This window comes from Hoplias malabaricus, chromosome 18 (genome assembly GCF_029633855.1).
Source record: "Hoplias malabaricus isolate fHopMal1 chromosome 18, fHopMal1.hap1, whole genome shotgun sequence".
Classification (NCBI taxonomy): domain Eukaryota; kingdom Metazoa; phylum Chordata; class Actinopteri; order Characiformes; family Erythrinidae; genus Hoplias; species Hoplias malabaricus.
In genome coordinates, this window is record NC_089817.1 from 10,259,445 (window position 1) to 10,280,599 (window position 21,155).

The following is a 21,155-nucleotide window of genomic DNA, read 5'->3' on the forward strand; positions in this document are numbered from 1 at the left end:
AACCACCACAAACATCTTTGGCATGCTCAGAACTAGACAGAACACGAGAGCATCGCAAACACTGAACTGTGGTTTTCCGCTTTAAAGAACATTTTTTCAGCTGATTATAATATTTTGTCAACATCAGAAGCAGAATGTGAAGGTGGTGAAAAGTATACATACCTGTGGTGGTGAAGGTAAAAGATGGGACTGTGGGGGGAAAGACAGAGATTTCATTTATGCTGAAAACTGAAAGGTGTAAATTAAGTCAAACAAACAAAGTATGACACACACATTGCTGTGTGTGTCATACTTTGTTTGTTTGACTTAATTTATACCTTACAGTGGTAACCACCAGTGAATAATAGCTGAAACTCACACTAAAAGCAGTGAGGTAATAATTAAACAGATACGAAGAGAAGCCACTGCCAACAGCAGAGTTTAAACAAGTCAAACATATAAAGCCTTACTTCTAAACAGAATCAGTTAAAATATAAAGGCATTTCAATTTGAGTAGGATTCAGCAATTAGCCGCGAGGTGGTCGTGCGTGTGAATATATTGTACTTTGATTCTTCTAGCAGGGTTCAGCCAATCAGAATTCAGGAGTGGATCTGTCTCATAAAATCAATTATAATCAATTGTATCAATTCAAAGTCAGACTTGAGTTGTCACCTTTAGATCAATGTATTGATGCATTTTGAGACTTGTGCTAAATTACAGAACTGTATTGTTGCTGTCACAACAGAACCTTGTGTCCCCATTCTTTTACTTAATCCAATACCTCAATAAAAGACTTTTACAATGAATGGAACCCAATGCAGTAGTCTACCTTGAGAATGATTGGTGATTAAATTCTGTTCAGGTATATGATCATTTTAGAGATAACAGGTGTAGATTTGGCAGGTTTTGATGTAAGATATTTGTGCTGTGAACAGCTCACTCTCTTCATTTGTTGAAAATGTGACTGAGGCAAATATCTCAGCTCCAAAAACTGCTAATATTCGGTGAGTGTGCTTCCAAACAGTCTGAGAAATGAGTTCGTGTTACACCAGCATTACTCTTCTCATAGCCTTAATCCTCAATTCCACATGCCTGACATGAGAGCACATCAACACACTCTCTCACACACACACACACACACAACCAGAGCCAAATGTCAGCTGCTGAATGTCAGTGGCTTGTGTGACGTGCTACTCCTCTGATCATCAGGCTTTTTGAGCTCGGCTGGAAAGATTACTCTAACACTTTTTTCCCCGTGTTATCAGTTTAGCTGGCTGCCTGGATGGTGGGATGAAAGCGGATGACACCAGTTGTGCCAGACAGTAGAGGAGGAGGCAGAACTCGATGGAGGCCAATGAAAGAAGTTAAATTATCACAGTGACACCCAGACACAGTGTTATCTGTGTTAACCCCATCCCTCAGAGCCTGTTCCACAATCTTCTGATTGCACCATCGGTGCCAGTGTGTTTGCTCTCAGTCATGTATTTACATCATGTGATAAGCCGATCCTGCTTCCAGAGGGATATCCTCTGGAAATCTGCATTAAAACATGTTGCTCTACATTTGGAGGTTTATTTTTTTTTATTTTTAAGGCCTTTTCATTGGGTTCAGTTTCTTAGTGAAGTAAATATTTTATATTTTTTGTTGTTGGAACAAACATCCTGAAAATTGTAGGGTAAAAGGTCTGGAATTTTAAAATTGTGTAAAATACACGACTCAAAATGGAGACACAAGTTTTTACACTGAAAGGCAATTTCAGGAAAAATACAAAGAGAAAGAAATAAATGACCCCTGTGTTGTTCTAAAATGAGAAGTACCCTGTAATTCCCTAGAAGAATTTTTGATATCGTGTATAAGGTGATGTGGTAGACTGGCATAGGGAACATCCTCTATAACTGTGATTCTAACTCATACACACCTTTACGAATGCCAGCGTAGCTGCTGCTAAGGCCGCTCCTCTTCTTGCGGTGACGATATAGCCACACGCTGAACACCATTAACACCACCCAGCAGGTGGCACCGATCCCAGCGATGAAGGCGGGCTGCTTCACCACGTCAGAGATGTGGGAAAAGGTGTCTGGGTTATCTGTGCTCTCCAACACCTGGCCAGACGAGTCTGTAAAATCATAACAACTGTGTTAATCATTGCTAATGCGTATTATTGCATGATAATATGCAATGAAATGGGTCTTTTCAGTATTATGCCTCATTTCAGATTTCCTGTACCAGCAAAAACAGAGCTATTTAGTTCACCCAGGGACATGTTAATGTAGTTTAGATGACAATAAAAGACAATGATTCTACTCATGACCTCCAAAACTATATGAAAGCAGATACTATGAGAGCAAATAAAATCATAATAGAACCTCAGAAAGACAATAACAACGCTAGCTCGACTGCTAATACGTTTAGCAGGTCTGTGTGCGGTGTGTGGCTGGGAATGCATTAACAGAAATTTGCAACTGCTTAAAACTCCAGGAACTGCTATAAATGCAAGGCCACTTTTAGACACTACAACATCAGATCAAACCCGCTAAGACTCATGTACATGTTTCATGTACATGGTTCGCAATTTAAACTAAAACTAATACTAAAGTCTGTGTGGTGCAGTGTTTTCCTCATGCTAACTGTGGCTACAGTAATTCAGAACTGCTGGACTTCATGTTAAAGCCAGCTTGAGCCACAGAAACCTGTGTGTGTGTGTGTGTGTGTGATATACATAATTATTAGTGCTCAGTCTCCAATTTGGGCCACAAAATATGTTAATTTCCCATTAAGCCATATTTAAATACAGCCATGATTTTACAGTCAAAATAACGGACATTCCCACAATTAAGAATAATGAATCCAGAACTGATTAAGGCCTAGAAGGCTCTGTGATATAAGACGAGTTGCTCTAACCTAGCTGAAAAAACGTGACATCACTTTTGACCCCTGGGCCTGCACCGTTGCTAGCGGCAACCTCCACACTGTAGCGAATGCCAGGGGACAAGCTAGGGATGACAACGGAGAAGGTGGAGCCATCCACAGTCCGGTTGATGTGGTAACGGCTCTCATTGCCAAGGCACCAAATCTACAGAGGAATACAGAAGGAGAGATGGAAATATATCCAGAAAACCCCAATGACAAATGCAAATTTGTCACAAGCAGCAAAACGGACATTAACCCTTTATGTGTAAACATTAAGTCACAGGTCATCCTGATTTGACCTCCCCCTCCCACTCTTTCAATTATATAATAAACAAAATATCAGAAACACAACAATAATTAGTTTATTACTTAATTATATTAATAAATTCACAGCTTTATAACAGTGTGAACACTTGTGCTAGACATCCGACTGCATTTTCATTTGAATGGGCAAAGTTCTTATTCTGCTTTAAGTCAAGAAATGAGCCAGCCACCAGGGGGCAGTATACAGCTTCTGCTGTGCTTGATTGCTCCCTACTTTACTATACCTACTACAATCCATCCACTGCTGACCTAATATACTGTGTACTACAGCACAGCACAGATGTCCCCCTATTACCTTGTACTCCTGCACCACTCCATTCTGCTCCTCCACTAGAGGCGGTTGCCAGGCGACCAGAATAGCTGTCCCATTGGTGTCACTCTTAGTCACAGTAACCCCACGTGGGGCACCGCTAGGAGCTGCAATGACAGAGAAAACATATCAGGTTAAAGCTAAAGTGAACTAGTTTAATTTTTTTTTCATTACTATATATTTGCCTGAAGTTTCCAGACTGTTGCATCAGCTGGACTCATAATGCCACCAGGGCACAGTTATGCTTTCAGATATTGGTCTATCCTCTCATTATCGTGCATCATATGATGTCATGGCTGTATAGGCATGACCCAAAATAGATTGATTTCTAGGCATAGTTTTGGGCATTGGATTTTTACACAGAATAAGGTCCTACACTGAGAATAATCTCATAGCAGAACTTTTCATTACTGGAATTACACCATTACGTCCAAATTTGGAAATTTGTGTCAAATATCAGTCAAATTACACTCAGTATCTACTACATTTTCTGCTGTAAAATATTCTAAACCCTTGGGTCATATAAACCCACAAACAGTGAGCCACACTACAAATATGTATCTTTATGAGATCAGGAAATGGCTGGGGGAGCTCAATTTGCTGCTTATTCTACTGGAGAGAAAAGAATTAATTACAAAGTTGCAGTGTATATGCAGTGTGGCTCTGACACAGGGCTGATGAGTGTAATTAGAATGAGTCAGTTCTGCTTCAGGCTGCGCTGCTTAATCACTTTGTGCTTAAATATGATTCAGACTGCGTGGAAGCCAGTGGCCCAGGGCTGGGCCTTGCTGGAAGAACTCAAAAAGCAATTAGCTACACAGTTTGTACCTTTCATTGCTACAGTCCATGGCACAATGTGATACACTGTGTTGTGATACTCTCCGTAAAATTGTCTAAATAAAAGGGTTTATTCTGAACACGCTCACAAATTTTCATCTGGCCTCTACGCCACCTTAACTCCACCCCAGCATCATTAGCGATATCATCACAAAATGCAATCTCTGGGTTTCTACTTTAACAGAAGATGCGTCTGTGATGCCTATCAACCCATGAGCTGGAATAATGATGAGCAGTGTAATCTAGCCAGTTAGTGGTGTGTGAATAATAAACGCGAAGCTTGATGAGGCAGAGAGGAGACATTGATTGTGAGAAGATTGGCCTCGGAGTTTTCTTTCAAATTGATTTAAAACACTTCTTCAGGTAGCACTCACCCTCCTCAAACGTCCTGACCACCTTCACCTCACTGTCTGCTCCCTGGAACTCATCGAAGAACGGACGCACTTTGAACTCATAGGTGACGCCCTTCTTGAGCTGAGGGACCACTGCGCCGTCCTCGCCGGGGGTCCGCACCTCGAACACGCCCCACTGACCTTGAGGCTCTCCTGACTCAGAGGAGGGCCGGTACATGACCTTATAACCTTGGATATACTGGGATTGCTGCTCCACCTAGAGCACAAGAGGAAAACAACAATGTCAATGATTTTCACATCCATCATTAGACAAACAGATCTGTGGCTTAGCATGAGTGAGCAAACTAAAAACAATAACTTTTTAAATAGAATTCAGAGGATGGTTCTTCACCAGTTGCTAGATTTCCAGTCTGTGTGCATGCTGGAAACACGTCTGATATGTTTTCGAAACCCTAGTGACAGTAAACGGTTAAAAAAACAAAGAGGCTAGGCTTTCTCTCTCTCTCTCTCTCTCTCTCTCTCGGCTCATGGCAGAGAAACAACATCTGGAGGTGTTTAGACTACGGAAAGACCTTTAAACTTTGAGAATCATGATGCAGATGAGGGTATTGCTAATTGCTAATGGGAAAGCGCTAACGTCATCAAAGTAAACACAGACCAAAAGCACTACTTTTGGTTGAGATACAAATGAGTTTTTGTGGTAATTAAACAGAGAATTAAAATGTAGAGACTAGTTAAACTTCAGCCACGTATAAACAACACTCATTTTTCCCCCTCACCGAGCTTCTGAACGTAAACAAACGAGAAAAAAGAAGTTCCCCGGAATCATCAGCATTCCCTTTAAATGGTTGGCAGTATTTACGGATTTCATATAAGAACTTTAAACAGGCTTAGCTTAGCTTTACTACATGTTTAATATAGTGTATGATATATTTCAACTGTAAAAAGCAAGGACAATGCTAAACCAAACATCAAACGGCCCTTTCAAGATGGATAAAGACATGTTAAAAACTTCGTAAAGGCACTTCAGTTAGGTTTAGAATAGATTTTTTTTGCTACACCTGGAGCAAAGCCAGCTTTCATAGGCTTGCTGTGGGATTCTGTACAGGAGGGCATAATTAAGGAGCATATGCGCAGGCAAGCGGCAATCTCAGCCTCAATAAATAACACGGCCTTGGGCTGCTGTGGGCCTACTGCCCGGTAACCGTGGAGACGGGGCGATCCCGGAGCAGTGTATGTGCCTGTGTTCCCTTGCAGCTCCCACTCGCTGCTAAACCACAGCATGAGGTCAGCAGCAGCAGCAGACTCCTCACATCCTGAGAGGGCTCAGGATAAGGCCGCCGGGCATGTTGCAAAAAACCAGAGCAAAGAGAACATCTCAAAGCACATTCAGAACAGGGGGAAGCTCTACAGGGCAACAGGGAAAGACAATACAACACTGACATGAAACAGTCAGAATCCACAGAGGGAGCTGCTAGATGTTCACTATCCATGGATGCTATGCAGTAACATGTCTGGTCTGTGCCCAGCTGTTTCACTTCAGCAGAGTTATAGAGAATGGTAGAAGTTGATCCTGCTTTGTGCAACTTGAAACCCTTTGAAGAATTCCACGCTTTCCTCGCTAGAGCTTCAACACAAACCCACTGCCATACATTATCATCATAACTCGCAAGTCACTAACAGAAAAGCTGCTCCGACTTGCTCTGACAGCCGTTAGTGCATCTTTCCCTGTAGCAGACAAGGGTTCAATACCACACCACCATATTCCAAGAAGAGTTCTGCATTAGCCTCCACATGTAACGTGTGTAAACGCCCACAAATCACTCTAGAAAAGAGCATCTGTCAAATGCTATGAATGTATAAATGCATAAATGAAAGGAAAGCTTCCTTTCTTTCAAAGGTCAGAAGAAAAAAAAATTCCCAGCAAGATTCCAGAGATGCTGACCATCCAGATGCCTGCCCCCACCAACTGGGTCCCAGCTAAACTATTTACATTCAGCGTCTGTGTTTGGAACGCTTGCTCTGACGTGTGTTTATGTCAGCTCATTCATCAAAGTGAGCGCACGTCCATGGGCCTTGGAAAGGGCCAAGAGGCAGAAGAGCAGCGAGCGACTAAGAATGTTTAAACAACCTCTCCTGGCCACGCTGATAAAAACTCGTTTTGTCAGCACAGGTGGTCCTGGTTAACCCACAAGTGGGTCTCCTTTAAGTGGACTGGCCACTCAGCATGGCACACACACACACACACACACACACACACACACACACAGATACACACAACATACACTACGGAACAATCCGCTGAACACGGTGTACACGGCTGATATGGCATGTAATAATAAAGAGCAGTGTGCTGCTGGCAGATGTCAGGCAAATAGCTGATCACGTTGGTGGAGCGTACGGCAAAAAGAGAAGGAGCGCAAGCAGGGGGTTAAGGAGCGGCTAAAACTGCTAGCATTTCACTGCAGTGGACTACAACATATGATTTGGTAGTACGTAAACATAAATCAATAAAAAATGGTTTATACATCATCGTAAAGGCAAGGGAATGGGCGTGATTTGAATACATGAATATTTAAACATTATTTAAATGAGCATTTGAAGACGACACGTAATAGTCCCTTACCGTCCACTGCACCCTGACTGATGAAGATGAGAGGATGGTTGGATTGTGCAGGTGAACCACCACATCTCCCAGTTCCTTCTGGATCTGACGGTGGTCCACACCCTGGATGGTGGGAGGGGTGTCTGTAGAAAAAGAACAAAATGGAAAGGGAGATCACAACAGCTGTAAGCACCAACAATGACCACAACTAATAATAAGTAACAAACTGTCAAAAAAAAATCAAGGAAGTTCAAACAATCTGGAGGAAAGCAGGAGTGATACATTCAGAATATTTAGTGCATTGGAATATTCGATTGAATCAGTTGAGTTTTGTTTGATTTAACACAGTGAGGCAGGTCAGAATGAGCTTGGTCACCTTGTGTCCGGATGGCGTCTGTGATGGGGCTAGGGTCACTTAGTCCATATGCATTTGCAGCCCTCACCAGGAAGAGATACACTGCACTGGGCTTTAGACCCTTCAGTACAAAGGACTCGGTCTTCACATGGTCAGCAAGGGTCACCCAGCTGCTCCCAGATGCATGACTAGAATGTGGTGAACATGGGGAGATTGAAGGAGAGAAAACAAAAACTGTCAGTCATAGGATAATCAAATAACGAGAGAAAGTTTTGTTATTGATGGCAGATTACATCTAGCATGGGATTGCTTTTCTAACGTTTGGTTAAGTTTCTCCTAAATAACCCTGTTAGGTCAGGGTTACCTCAGTCTATCGAGATCCTGCCCCTGTAACCCTCATCATATTTACTTTAGAATTGTAACTTGGACTTTAATTTCGCTGCTCAGTCGCCCTGTCCCAGTGATCCATCATATTTGCTGAAGCAGTGACTCCCTACACGCTTCATCCAGGAATGTGGGAATGTCAGTGTTGTGTTCTGCTTGAATGGCTAAGATAACCTTCAGGACACAAGTAGAATTGGTGTCAACACACACACACACACACACACACACACACACACACACACACACACAGTCACCTGAAGGCCTCAATGACATAAGAGGTGGGTGTGGCTCCATTGGGGTTAGCCTTCCAGGACAGCGTGACAGAGGTGCGGGTAACATCCGTGACCTCAGGCTTGGACGGGGCACTGGGGATCAGGTTTGGGTCTGTGGGTCTGCCGGGCTGCACCACCACTCCAGACTCTGACAGAACACATCCACACACAAACGTCTCAACACCAGAGGAAATTATATAAATGTACTTAGAGCACAATAAGAGTTTGACTGGCCCCTGAATAGAAGGTGACTATTGAATAAATAAAAAAATACTTACTTATTAAAATAAATTACATTAAATAAGCCTAATTATCATTAAGCTGTTTATAAAAATACCTGCTAGTTAATTATGAGGGTAAGGAACAGTGTTGTGGGGCTACATTTCTGCAGAACAGTACCTTCCACAGCCAGGAAGGCTTTCCATGACGCCTCACCGCTAGGACTGGTGGCCACACACGTATATACTCCTCTATCCCCGAGCTGTGAGTGAAATACAAACAATGCACTCAAGCAAATCAAGTGCTTCTGCGCACAACAGGGGTCAAAACATGAGTCGTTCAAGAGAGATGAGAGACAATAGCAATTGTGGATGAAAAGAGGAAGTTTAGCCTGTGCCATTAGAGGCAATTTTGTGGATTGCTGCGGAGGAGCGCTGGTGGATTGGTCACATTGCTGCTCAATTGAGTTGCTAAAGGTCTCTGTAACTAAAGCACAGTCTGAAAATGCTTTACGAGGATTGGCATTTGCGTATTGTGTGGAAGTGCATTAATGTTTTGTATGGTTTTGAATAGCCACACAGTGGAGGGAGGCGTTTCTAGAAAAGTGTAATTGAATAGCACACTCTGGAACGAGGGAGAGCATTTAGAAACAGTGCAGGAGATGGAGAACACTTTAAAACAGCATAAATAATGTGTGAATCTGTCTTGTTCTTAAATGTTAAACAGTCGAGAGTTCATAGAGCAGGAAAAGATTCTAGAACAGACTAAAGGAGGGGATGGAAAACGTTCATGAACAGCGGGGGGGTGGTGGATTTTGGTGGCATCCTTGAAACTCCTGCGAGTCTCACATACGTTTAGCACACCAGCTAGTGTTTACCAGGTCAGTGTATGGTCAGGGAGTTCTGGACTTTAAGATTTGCTTTCCTCTACCTTGGCATAACGAATCTGCAGAGCTCCATTGTCCAGCTGAGAGATGCGAGAATCATGAGTGGACACAAGCATCCCATCCTTCTTCCAAAGCAGTGTTGGCATTGGGGTTCCTGTCGCTATGCAATTCATCAGCACTGTCCCATCCACAGCTACTGTCTGGTTCTCTGGACCTTGGCGGATGACCGGAGGGGGTCGATCTGAAACCACTGTTGGAAAATGGGAAACGTAAATGGTGTTAAGGAAAAGGCAGAAATGTCAGGAGAGAAAACAGAAGGCCAAGATAATGAGGGAAGGTAAACAACTGGAGAAAAACCGAGGTAAATAAAACGAGGCGAGGTGGGTGGTGCTGGAAATAAAAAAGGCAATGTTGGAAAAAAACAATCCCTACAGCAACTGGTTAATCATTTGGCAGTGGTACCTGACTTACACCAAAGCACCTAATAAAAAATGAAATCCCATTTAGATGGCAAGCTTTCACTTTTACATCAGTGCTGAAATGGAAAAAAAAATACAGCAAGACTTAAAAGAGGGAGGGTGAGCAGTGAGGGGAGGGTTGGGGAGGGGGGGTTACACCTGAAAAATAGCCTGAGGCAGAGACGGGTGATTATTAACATAGACGCAGAGTAGAGAAAAGGTGGGGGTGGGGGTAGGGGAAGGGTGGGGCGGTGTTGGGATGGGAGATAGACGGGGAGAAGAGTGCAGGAATAGCTGGGTTAGATTAAATCAAACATGCTCCATCCTTGTTTCATTTCCATTAAGTGTAATTGAGTGTACACTGAGTGTGGGAGACCCATTTCGTGGCTGCCTGTGTCTGTACAGCTGAGGAGGGAGAGCATTAAAATTACCATATCATTACCTTGCCGTCCAAAAGCTGCCACTGGCTTCTCCAGCCACACAGACACTCTGCCTGGTTCCACCCCAGGCAATTATGATCATTAAACTAATATATGTACGTAGCCCAGACACTCACACGTCCGGTCTATTTGTGCGGGGGGCAAGCTCTGTTTTGCTGCCGGTGATGATGCAGGTGCAATTACTTTTTTTTGCAGTCCTAAAGGCTAGAGCTGTGATTTTAATTCAGCTTTTTAATAACAGCAGTGATAATTATTGTTATCATTTCTAGTGCCAACCAGGCGAGAGGTCAGCTGGATGTCTTTGCCACACCCGTGGAGTGGGTGAGTGAGAGTGGGTGCCTATTTTCGAGGGGAGGAATAAATTGGCAAGAGGGAATCACAGACAAGGACCCTGACAGTCTTTGTGTATCCGGTTGCTATAGAAACACAGTATTTTTGAACCAGAATGCCTGAGCTCAGTCTCCAATGAATATTACCTGAGGCAAATATGGGACAGCCAGTGAACCCCTGCATTTACAATTGAAATGTAAAGACCTGTGGCTTCTCACTCTAGAAATATCCCTTTCAACCTCATATGACATTGTATCACAATTTCTAAAACTGCAATACATTAATCCTTCTAAAATGATAGTAATTTTGCGTGTATGGGAAAGACCAGAGTGTTAAAGTACAGCAAGCAAAATGAAAACACTATGTATCAAATACAGACTCCTAGAAGTTAAAAAATACTTTATGAATACCTGTTTTCAACTTGCCCAGTTATAGATTCTATGCATTGTTGGGTGAACATGGACAATTTCAGATATTGCGCTGTATGTGCAAACTGCACAGGTGCTGTCCCATGCCTAATGCATGAGGAACATTTCCAGCTGCAAGTGAAAGGACACATGGCTAGCCACTACGAGTAACAATAGATGTAGGGAGTTAGAATGAGCGTCTTGAGTTGTTCAGTGATGTTTTTTGGAAAACAGGTTTAAAAAGAACTGGTGGCTGGCACTTCATGTTTCAAAGCACATTCATGACAGCCTTATACGTCCCAACTTGGTAGTGCTGTGTGTTTGAGGAAAGCAAAGCAGGTGGGTGGAACTTGTAATGGAAGGCACAGATTTTCCCTTTTCCTTTAGCAAACCCATGTCCAGCTGTGAAAAACATCTGTTATGAGTCAAACACTATGGAGCACCACATCACCAGCTTAGTATAAAAATATACGCCATATATAGTCCAAGGTTAAAAACATGAGTTGTATTTTACTATGTCTCATTAGGAATAAATGAGATATTTGCCAATATTCTGTAAAACCAGTTATGAAGGCACGCACTTGTGGGCGGCACATGGTTAGGTCATTAGTCTCCACTGGATAGAGTCCTTTCTCTCTCAATCTCCCTTTCTCTGTCAGCAGTTCACACCAAGACATTTCATTGCAATTCTGAGTATACTCTGTATCCTATCACCACCTGTGGCCTCCATGATTACAGTCTACACCATTTTAATCATGTTCTTCTATCAGTAGCATGGGTCTTGCAGGTGTCTGACAGGGAGTACACTGCTGTGTGTGTGTGTTCCCTCTCACCATCAGTGACTTCCAGCAGGGCTTTAGTGATCACACTGCCGGCGATGTTGAGTGCCTGGCAGCTGTAGAGACCTCCATCTAAACGCTGCACATCTGTGATGGTCAGATCACCCGTCTGAGACACAGAGAAACGACTGGAGGGCTGAGGGGGCTGATAGGAGAACAGCAGGTTCTGTGTCCGGAGGAAAAAAGAGGAAAGAAGGGGAAATAAAAAGAGAAACATGATGAAAAGGTTTTGTGTTAATGGTGAGTGCTGCGGCACTAAAGTGAAACAAGGTAAAAACAGCAGCTCTGAACAGTTAAAAACAAACATACATGTGCTCTGTCAATTTCTATCCCTATTTCTAAAGTCCATGGTTCAGCCCCCTACCACACACACACACACACACCCATTTGCCAATCTGCCAATAAAAAACGTAGGGGTACTTCAGTGTGAGTGAAAATAAGAGGCTCTTGTAAACATATCAGTGTCTATTACAGTTAAGTGATAAAAGCACTAAACTTAATCAACTTTTTAGTTCATTCATTATCTGTAACCCTTATCCAGTTCAGGGTCGCAGTGGGTCCAGAGCCTACATGGAATCATTGGGCGCAAGGCAGGAATGCACCCTGGAGGGGGCGCCAGTCCTTCACAGGGCAACACACACACACACACACATCTACGGACACTTTTGAGTCGTCAATCCACCTACCAACGTGTGTTTTTGGACTGTGGGAGGAAACCGGAGCACCCGGAGGAAACCCACGCAGACACAGGGAGAACACACCAACTCCTCACAGACAGTCACCCGGAGCGGGAATCGAACCCACAACCTCCAGGTGCCTGGAGCTGTGTGACTGCGACACTACCTGCTGCTTTTATAATACTCCTTTTTTGATAATGAACCTAAAATCACATTTGTAATGCAATCCCAAAATAATTTCAGTTTCCTGTCTGTAACACAAAGGTGGGTTCTCAGAGATGGAGAATGAAACTCCTCTTTACCTGGCTTCCTTCTCTCTGCCAGAAGATGGCTGGCTGGGGATTCCCCGTGGCTTCACACTGAAAAGTGACCATCCGACCCACACCAACCACCTGGTTCCGGGGACGCACCACAAATGCTGGGGGTACTGCACATTAAACAGATCAGCAGAGGGTCATCTCAGGGCACAGTGGAATGAAATACAGGGTAATGCATTGTGCTGTCTATTAAATAAAGAAGGATGGATTCTAAGAGCATGTTTAATATAATGCAGCGTTCCCACAAAAGACACCGGGGAAATGTTTTCCATTGCACTGGCTGTGGATCAGGGTCCACATAGTGTTTGTCTGTGCTGTACATGTAGCTATACCATTAAAGAACCAGTGCAATGGAAAAAACGCTGCCTGGTCCTGCATCTATGCTACAGTACCATAAGACATAAAAAAGATGTAGGAGCAGCACCCTTCACAAATCCATCATTCCATATGCGGAGGAGAAAATTGCCTTTACCTTTGAATTCAGACACATTTTAGCGTTTTACCCATTACTGCCAGCAGAGCTGTTCCGGCTTTAGTGTGAGATATATGAAGGATGGAAGATGGTGATGGGATAATGGTGTTAAGCACTCGGACCACTTCCTGTCACTAGCTCTATGGTGGATGGGTGGAGGATGACAACTTACCAGTCATGACTAGAAAAGAAAAGAAACACAGAGAGAAGCAGGCCATGAGTCACTTTCAGCACATTCGGCCATCGGCACTTATTTGAATTGCACTTTATGGCCACATTATGAAGCGAACTCGGTGGAATGAAGACACATAACAACAGCACTCCTCACAGCTGATTAAGAGTGATGCCAAAGCTCATATGAACAATTCATTCATTGGGAAACACAGTCACATCCGTGTGAACTCCTGTCTTTATAGATTTCTATTGGCCTGCATTACTTTAATTAAACTAAATCTTTGCCTTCACTCATCACAAGCCTGACATTTATAGGTGGATTAGAGAGTCCACTCTGAGGTCACTTCACCTCATTCAGAAAACTTTAGCATGAGCAGGCATGTGTATTATGGTGTCCATATGTCCTCTTTTTCCTGGAGATGTTCTCTTTTTGGCACCTAAAATATGCATTCGGCCATTATTTCTAAATCATGCAGCTGTCCTGCCCCTGTGTCTTGATGTAACACGCTTTGTTTGGACAGCTCGAATGGGGAATAGAATGAGTTATATTTAAACAGCACGTTTGTTTACGTGTTAAATTCCTGTTTTAACATTCTATAGATTCTTTTAAATATTCGTCCATTATTTCAAATAAATGCAACATTTTTCCCTGAAAATTTGTGTTTTCTATCATCCTGGGTGCCCACAGACCATAGAGAAAAAACAACATACATGGCCACATACACTCATTTACACACACACACACATTTTACAGCTTTCCTGGAGTGACTTTAATAGTCCTAATAAAATGGGTTTTACACATGTAGAATGAATAGAAAGGCAGTTATAAGTACAGAAGAATTATGAAACAGGCTGTGCTATAAATACTAACACTCCTCTGGCTTTCCCAAATTCATCAGCATCCACCTCTTTCAACCACAAGACTGTTCGAACGACACTCAGCTCTCCAGCTTCTCTGAGCTCTGTGGTGAGTGCAGCTGACCAGCATGGCTCAGTATCTGCCCGTGTCATCAGCAGCTCTGGAATGTTTATGCAAGTCAAACTACGCGTTAAACCCAGACATCCTAACTGCGCAAACAGCCCAGGCCCTACAGTGTGCTGCTGAGAGGGAGGAGGATCAGGAGGGAGATCCATGTTGACGTTGGCTCTAACCGAGGCCCTTAACCCAGCCCTCCTCACACAGACGTGTTTTCAGAAAGGACCACTTTGATTAATATGTGAACAGTGAGCATCAAACGAGCCCATGCCCCTCTCCCAGCATGCCATGCTGCAGTGAGAGAACATTTCATCACTCGCTCCATGGCCTGTTAGTTCTGTGTTGGGTCAACAGCAGCTCGCAGGCCCTCGGTTCTGCAGAAATGTGTGTTTCGGGATATTAAGTCCTTCATAGGACACGTTGTGACCCAGGTCAAAAGATTTTTCTGTTTGTACAGGAATAATTAAAGTCCCTGAGGTCAGATGGGTAAATGTCATTCGACTGGCTTTCCCATGATCAGCCTACAAATGCCCTGTTCACTTTTAACCATTGCTAGAATGGCCAGCCTTCATAGAACACTGTGTAACTTAAAGTGGTTCTGTAATCAAGATCATATTTTCTGACTGGCACGGTAAATAATAATACTTCTTTATTTTTTTGGGCGGTGGGATGGGGACGGGTATTGGAAACTCCCACTAACTCCACATAATGCTTCCAAACTGGGGGAATAAAGGCTAGAACATGCTTCCTTCAGATCTTGTAAATTACACTGTGCATTTTTTAACTGCCAGCTAAAACAATGTAAATGGACAGCTCAACACACCTGGAGGAGAACATTAAAGACCATTGGCTAGAATTAAACCTACCCTAGTATTTCACTTAGTGATTAGGCAAAAGAGAGAGGACCAACATCAAAAACATATCTGATATCTATGTGGCCTTGAGTGCACAAGTTGAATAGGTTTTTTGTTTGAGCAGGGTTTGATTTTTGGGCTGTGTTTCTCCTGAAAGGTTCTTTAACTGCAGAGCAAGTGTCACACTGAACATTCACGCAACCAGTGGAGATTTTAACAGGGTTTGAAAAAGAGACTTGAAGAGACTTGATCAGAGGTCAGTACTCTTCATATGCCATGGACATTAATTAATATTACAAACAGACCAGCTACATCGGTGATAAACTACTAAATGCAGCAAAGTAGGCATACATATAGAAAGGTGTTTAAACAAAACTGCTGACAAAACACACACACACACACACACACCACACACACACAGGTTTGACCATATTACCTGCAAGAACACAAACATAAACAGTGTTCCCGTGGCATGCTGTAGCTTTACCCTGTTCACTCTGGAGCTCCGGCGCGTGACCCGTGACATGTAAAGTGTGTTTATTGAAATAAGTGCAGCCTGGGGCATGAATTCCTCTGGCAGCTTTATGGAGTGAACTGGAGGGGCTGTTGAAGGGACAGATGGGGGTTTGTCTGCACCGGTCAGAGAGAAAGAAAGAGTGGCATGGAGGATAAAGACCCTGTGTCAGGGGGTGTGTGCGGGGGAAACCGCAAGACAAGGCGCGAGTTGTTTGGCCCCTGTGAGACCCATTGGCCCTGTGTTGCATTTGAAGGTGTGAAAAGCTTCACCTAGCTGAGCAGGCCTGAGTTATGAGCCCAGTCTTGCCCCCAGGCTGTGTTTGGACAGAGTTACGACACCCACGTGAGGACATTAAGGCACGGGGGAGTGGCTGTGTGTGTGTGTGTGTGTGTGTGTGTGTGTGTGTGTGTGTGTGTGTGTGCATTTACTATCATTCATAAAGTGGAACCACAGTCATAAGCTCAAATGAATAGCTGACCAACTATATAGTTCGATAGAATGTGTGAGTATGTGTCGCCCTGCAAAGGATGGCGCCCCCTTCAGGGTGTGTTTCCACCTTGCACCTAGTGACTCATGCAGATTCACACAGACAAAGAATGAATGAAAGAATGAAGCTCCTTATCCAGTTCAGGGTCGTGGTGGGTCACAGGACGACACACACTCACACCTACGGACACTTTTGAGTCACCAATCCACCTACCAACGTGTGTTTTTGGACCGTGGGAGGAAACCGGAGCACCCGGAGGAAACCCATGCAGACACAGGGAGAACACACTAAACTCCTCACAGACAGTCACCCAGAACGGGGCTTGACCCCACAACCTCCAGGTCCCTGGAGCTGTGTGACTGCGACACTACCTGCTGCGCCACCGTGCCGCCCTGAATTAATTAATTTTATATATATATTTAAATGAGCTATTTGAACAAACATTGGTGGACACCAAATATTTGCCTCTCATGAAAAATTTCCTCTTATAGTGACAAATTTATAGCACACTCTAAACAATCCTGTATAGGAATAAAATTCCTAATATGATGTAGTGGTTTAATTGGTCTCCTGTGGGGGACATCTATGAACTTTCCTCTTCTCCCCTGTATTAGGAAAGTCCGCCTCATCTGAAGAATCTCGAGTTGTCTGGATTTAAACTCCCATGATGCACTTACACACACTCCATGAGGAGTCACAACTGGGCAAAACTGCTCTTAGAACATGAAACTGCCACAAATGTTGTTTTTTTATGGTCCAAAAATAACAAAAGTGCACTTCCAGCTGCATCAGAAATATCTCAGTCTGACAGACTGGAGCACTTTAATCAGAAGTGAGTCTGAGGAATAATTATGGCCATCATAAAACAGCTGCTGGGAGATTTTTATGATGTTCACACTGGGGGCAGCGTGTCCAGGGAGAGAGACAGTGAGGAGAACACGGAGAAAGTTGAGGAGATATTCGGAAGTAAAAAAAAAACACTGTATACATCTGGAGATGAGTGGCTGATGTTATGCAGCCTGTTTTGATTCTCAGAGCTGATTGGCAGTGGCCATGACTGTGTGATATCATCGCCGTGGTAACCAAAGAAGACCCTCTTTATCTGTCTTCCGACTCAGGCCCAGCGAAGGCTTGTGGGTGTTTGTTTATTTTTCTGAATGAGAAAAATGTAACAATGTAAAAAAAGGTCTGATGTGGCGACGGAGGTCCAGTATGAAAACGCTGAGAAGCTGAAGCAAATACAATAACTGCATTAAATCTTAATATTATTTCGATTGTCTGTAGAATGTAAAATTGATATTAAATGTGCTGAATATAAAGCTATGATTTATTATTAAAATTGCAGTGAATTCTCCAGCACATATTTAATCTTATCCGCAATGTATTTAATTATGAGTTGTGTATAAGACACAACACACACAGTGTACACCCTATGTCAGTGTCCGTATGTAATTATATTAGGTTTTGTACAGCTTATACATACGCAAATGCCCACAACAACAAACATAACGTCTCCATATTTCATTCCAGTCAAAAAGTTATTTTCAGCTGATATTTCTAAAGAGATCATAAGGTAATCCACTTGCATGAGGACAATGTTTAAAAACAATAGTTTCCCAAACTAGTACAAACAAATCTGTAAATGCAATCAACTGTTTAAGACCCGAAACAAACCACTGCAGATTTATTAGACAGAAAAAAGACAGGTGGACAATAAAAATGATATTCTGTCATGTTCTGTTAAATACGTATTTACAGCTGTGTTCCTAGAGCTGATCAATGAATCTTGACTGGAATATAAATAAACAAGCGTGTGATCCTGAGTGTTGCACCATGCTGGTAGAACAGTAGAGGAGACTCCTGACATTGAAGGTACGCAGTGTTTTACTCTTTTTTTTAAATATCTTTTCTGGATATTCTGACCCAAAAATGTACACAAACATGAACAAACGCACAAACCCTGACTCACACACACACCCACACCCACAAAGGCTCAGAGGTTATCTCAGACATCTGCTCCTACAAGTATCTGTCTAAATGAGATAATATATTTGTCAGACAGCATCATTGTTATGTCTGTTTCTTCCAGACAAGCCTTTCTTCCTCCACTCCTCCATTCTTAGGTGTCTCGAAGGAGGGATGGGAAAAATGCATTGAATAAAAAGCCTAGAGGGCTTTGGGATAAGTACTTCTCCCCTGCTCAGCCAATCATCCTCATCAGCCATCTCCACTTCTCTCTTTCCTCTCCGTTCTGAGGCCAAATTGCGTTCACTCTCCCCGCTTTGCTTTTTCGGCTGTTTTCCCAGGTCTGGAATTAGACTGTGTAATTGGAAACATGTTATCTCCCAGCGTGGGACTGGTGCTTGTCTTTAATTAGGCCATCCTCCCTCTGTGTGTCTTGGGCTGGGTGTCACTGGGGCAGCTGTGGGGAGGGGGGGGGGGTGGAGGGTGGGTGTAGGAGGTGGAGGAGGTGGTGGGGGAGGGGGATGAGAAGGAGGAGAGGGAGAGAAATGGAGCTTGTTGCTCCAGCTCATTTCCTCTCTTCAAAGCGGAGGCTAGGGCTGGGCTAACACATCCCTCTGCTGCCCACGCGCACTTCTGCTGGATCACAAGCCTGCTACATCGCTGCTAGCCACTAAAGCCCACTTCCTGTCATTCCCCCATCCCCCCACCAGGCCCTTGTGACACGGCGTAATGCTGCTGCCTGTTCAAAGCCCGCTGTGGTCCTCTCGGGATGAGCTGGAGACCATGAGGTCAACACATGAGCCCCTGCAGTGGCTCAGTCAGCCGCAAGACTGAGCCAAAAGAACCCAGCACACTCAAACTAGCCATAAATCTAGTAGTGTAGACTAGAGTGAAGTAATGGGTAAGCAGTGATTAACAGGCCCTCTCCAATCTCTACTAAAACATATGGCTAAATTTTAAAAAAGCATTTGACCAATTTTTAGTTGTCTTGACATACTACTCATTGTTAGCAAGTTTAGCTTAGCTAGCACAAATTTTTTGCTAAAATAACAGCTTTGATATGTGCTTTTTTAAAATATATATAACTAGACCACTTGTAGATTTTCATTGATTCATCTACATTCAAGTTTCATCTCACATGACACTTTCACATATGCATGGTAACATTACACAGACATTATCCTTCTAGTGCCGTCGTAAAAGCTCAGAGTCGCTAATGTCCCGGAGTATTTGCTGTACACAGACAAACTTAATTTTTCTAAGTAAAAGGCTCTCATGTCAATAAATATTCTAGATCCAGAGAGAAAATTTGAGTAACGTATTAATAATCAAATTGTATTTCTGGATGTAGATGGTTTAATTTCATACAACTGTATGAAAGTAAAAATATAAAATAATTGAAAAAAAAAGGAAACTCCATTGTTTTCAGTGCATCTCCTGCCAAAGCTGCATAGGCGGCGCCCCATACCTAAAGCACACACAAAATCTCCTGCTGTGTGTTTCATGTGTGAAAGGACAACTCTGGGACGTTCTCTAGAGTTTCTTCCGAGGTCATATGTGTAAGGGTTTATAATGGTACTTCTCTAATGATTTTGGAACATTTAAGACTGGTTTAGAAAGAGCTGCAGGAAGAATAAACACCAGCTGTCCCATCCATTCCTCTTTAAAAGCTAGCTTTTCTGCATCAAATTTCCTTATTTTTTCAGCAAACCATGGTCTCCTCACTCTCATACCTCCTGCTCTCTCTAGTGACCTGGCCACGCAGGCAAATAATTAGATTGGCTAAACTGAGAGAAGTAATTTATGAATTAACTAGATTTTCTGTGCATGTTGTCTATTACCGCAGCTGTCCATGACTGTCTTCTGAGCAGAGAAAAGGACGTTCATTCAGTTATCTTCCCCACACTTGACCACATATTCTGTCACTTAATTATTTTTGAATGTTAGTAAATACACACCTGCAAAATGATCTCTGATCATCAGGCTACAGCTGATGGTGTTTAGATCGGTCAGTTGTCAGCTGTGGTTTATTTTTCAGTCCTGCAGTTTCCTACATGTGCTGCAACAGGTGTGTGTGTGTGTGTTTCTTTAAACTCTCACCATGCACGGTCAGCGTCGCTGAGGCCTCGGCTTTGCCCACCATGTTCTCAGCCAGACAGCTGTAGGAGCCTACGTCAGCGGGGGTCACTCGCTTCAAACTCAACGTGTGGTCCTCCAGTATCTCATATCTAGAGAGAGAGAGAGAGAGAGAGGGACAAAGAAAGAGAGGGGAGGGTGGGATCACTCAGTGATACATTGGCTTACCATAACTGTCAAAGCATCTCCCCTTCATTGAAATATTTCCGGAGTATTTTTGATTGCTGTTATTTTTTGATCAGTGATATAAACACTGATATAAGCCTTATTCCATATATATGTTTATCACAGATATAGCTCATACTGTAGGGCATATTATGACAGATTCGATTATATATTGCTTCATTTTCATTAAAGGATATAAAGGAGAAATAGGTTTTGCCTTAACGCAGTATTTGACACTTTCTTCCATTTATTATGGATTATTATTATTACACAGTAATCACAGAAGATGACTTGGTAACTTGAAGGAAGTAGTTACAGAGTGAGAAACGGAAGTGCCTTAAATCCTGGACCAATCTGAAAATGAGGTGTATCCAAAACTCTCTGATGCGCTCGCAAACTTTCCAAAAACTGGATCCCATTTCTATCTTAGCACTGAGCTTGTTAGCAAATCTTACTAAGCATGTCCCCTGTCTTTAACACAGCAGTTCTGACTCCCCCTCCTTTCT

The 21,155-nt window shown here is 43.0% G+C and overlaps 1 protein-coding gene across 3 annotated transcripts in view; it reads right to left on the reverse strand.

Moving 5' to 3' along the window:
- Nucleotides 1–21,155, reverse strand: part of LOC136674271 (roundabout homolog 1-like) — a 237,555-nt gene that overhangs the window by 14,293 nt on the left and 202,107 nt on the right. For all 3 annotated transcript variants that reach the window (XM_066650185.1, XM_066650184.1, XM_066650186.1), the window contains 13 exons: nucleotides 20,449–20,576; nucleotides 12,889–13,013; nucleotides 11,904–12,075; nucleotides 9,480–9,685; nucleotides 8,730–8,811; nucleotides 8,313–8,478; nucleotides 7,696–7,862; nucleotides 7,341–7,462; nucleotides 4,736–4,970; nucleotides 3,510–3,631; nucleotides 2,882–3,053; nucleotides 1,899–2,096; nucleotides 163–189 (listed from right to left, as the gene is read on the reverse strand). In XM_066650185.1, the coding sequence (XP_066506282.1) occupies nucleotides 163–189; nucleotides 1,899–2,096; nucleotides 2,882–3,053; nucleotides 3,510–3,631; nucleotides 4,736–4,970; nucleotides 7,341–7,462; nucleotides 7,696–7,862; nucleotides 8,313–8,478; nucleotides 8,730–8,811; nucleotides 9,480–9,685; nucleotides 11,904–12,075; nucleotides 12,889–13,013; nucleotides 20,449–20,576 (1,922 nt within the window). The remainder of the gene's footprint in view (nucleotides 1–162; nucleotides 190–1,898; nucleotides 2,097–2,881; nucleotides 3,054–3,509; nucleotides 3,632–4,735; nucleotides 4,971–7,340; nucleotides 7,463–7,695; nucleotides 7,863–8,312; nucleotides 8,479–8,729; nucleotides 8,812–9,479; nucleotides 9,686–11,903; nucleotides 12,076–12,888; nucleotides 13,014–20,448; nucleotides 20,577–21,155) is intronic.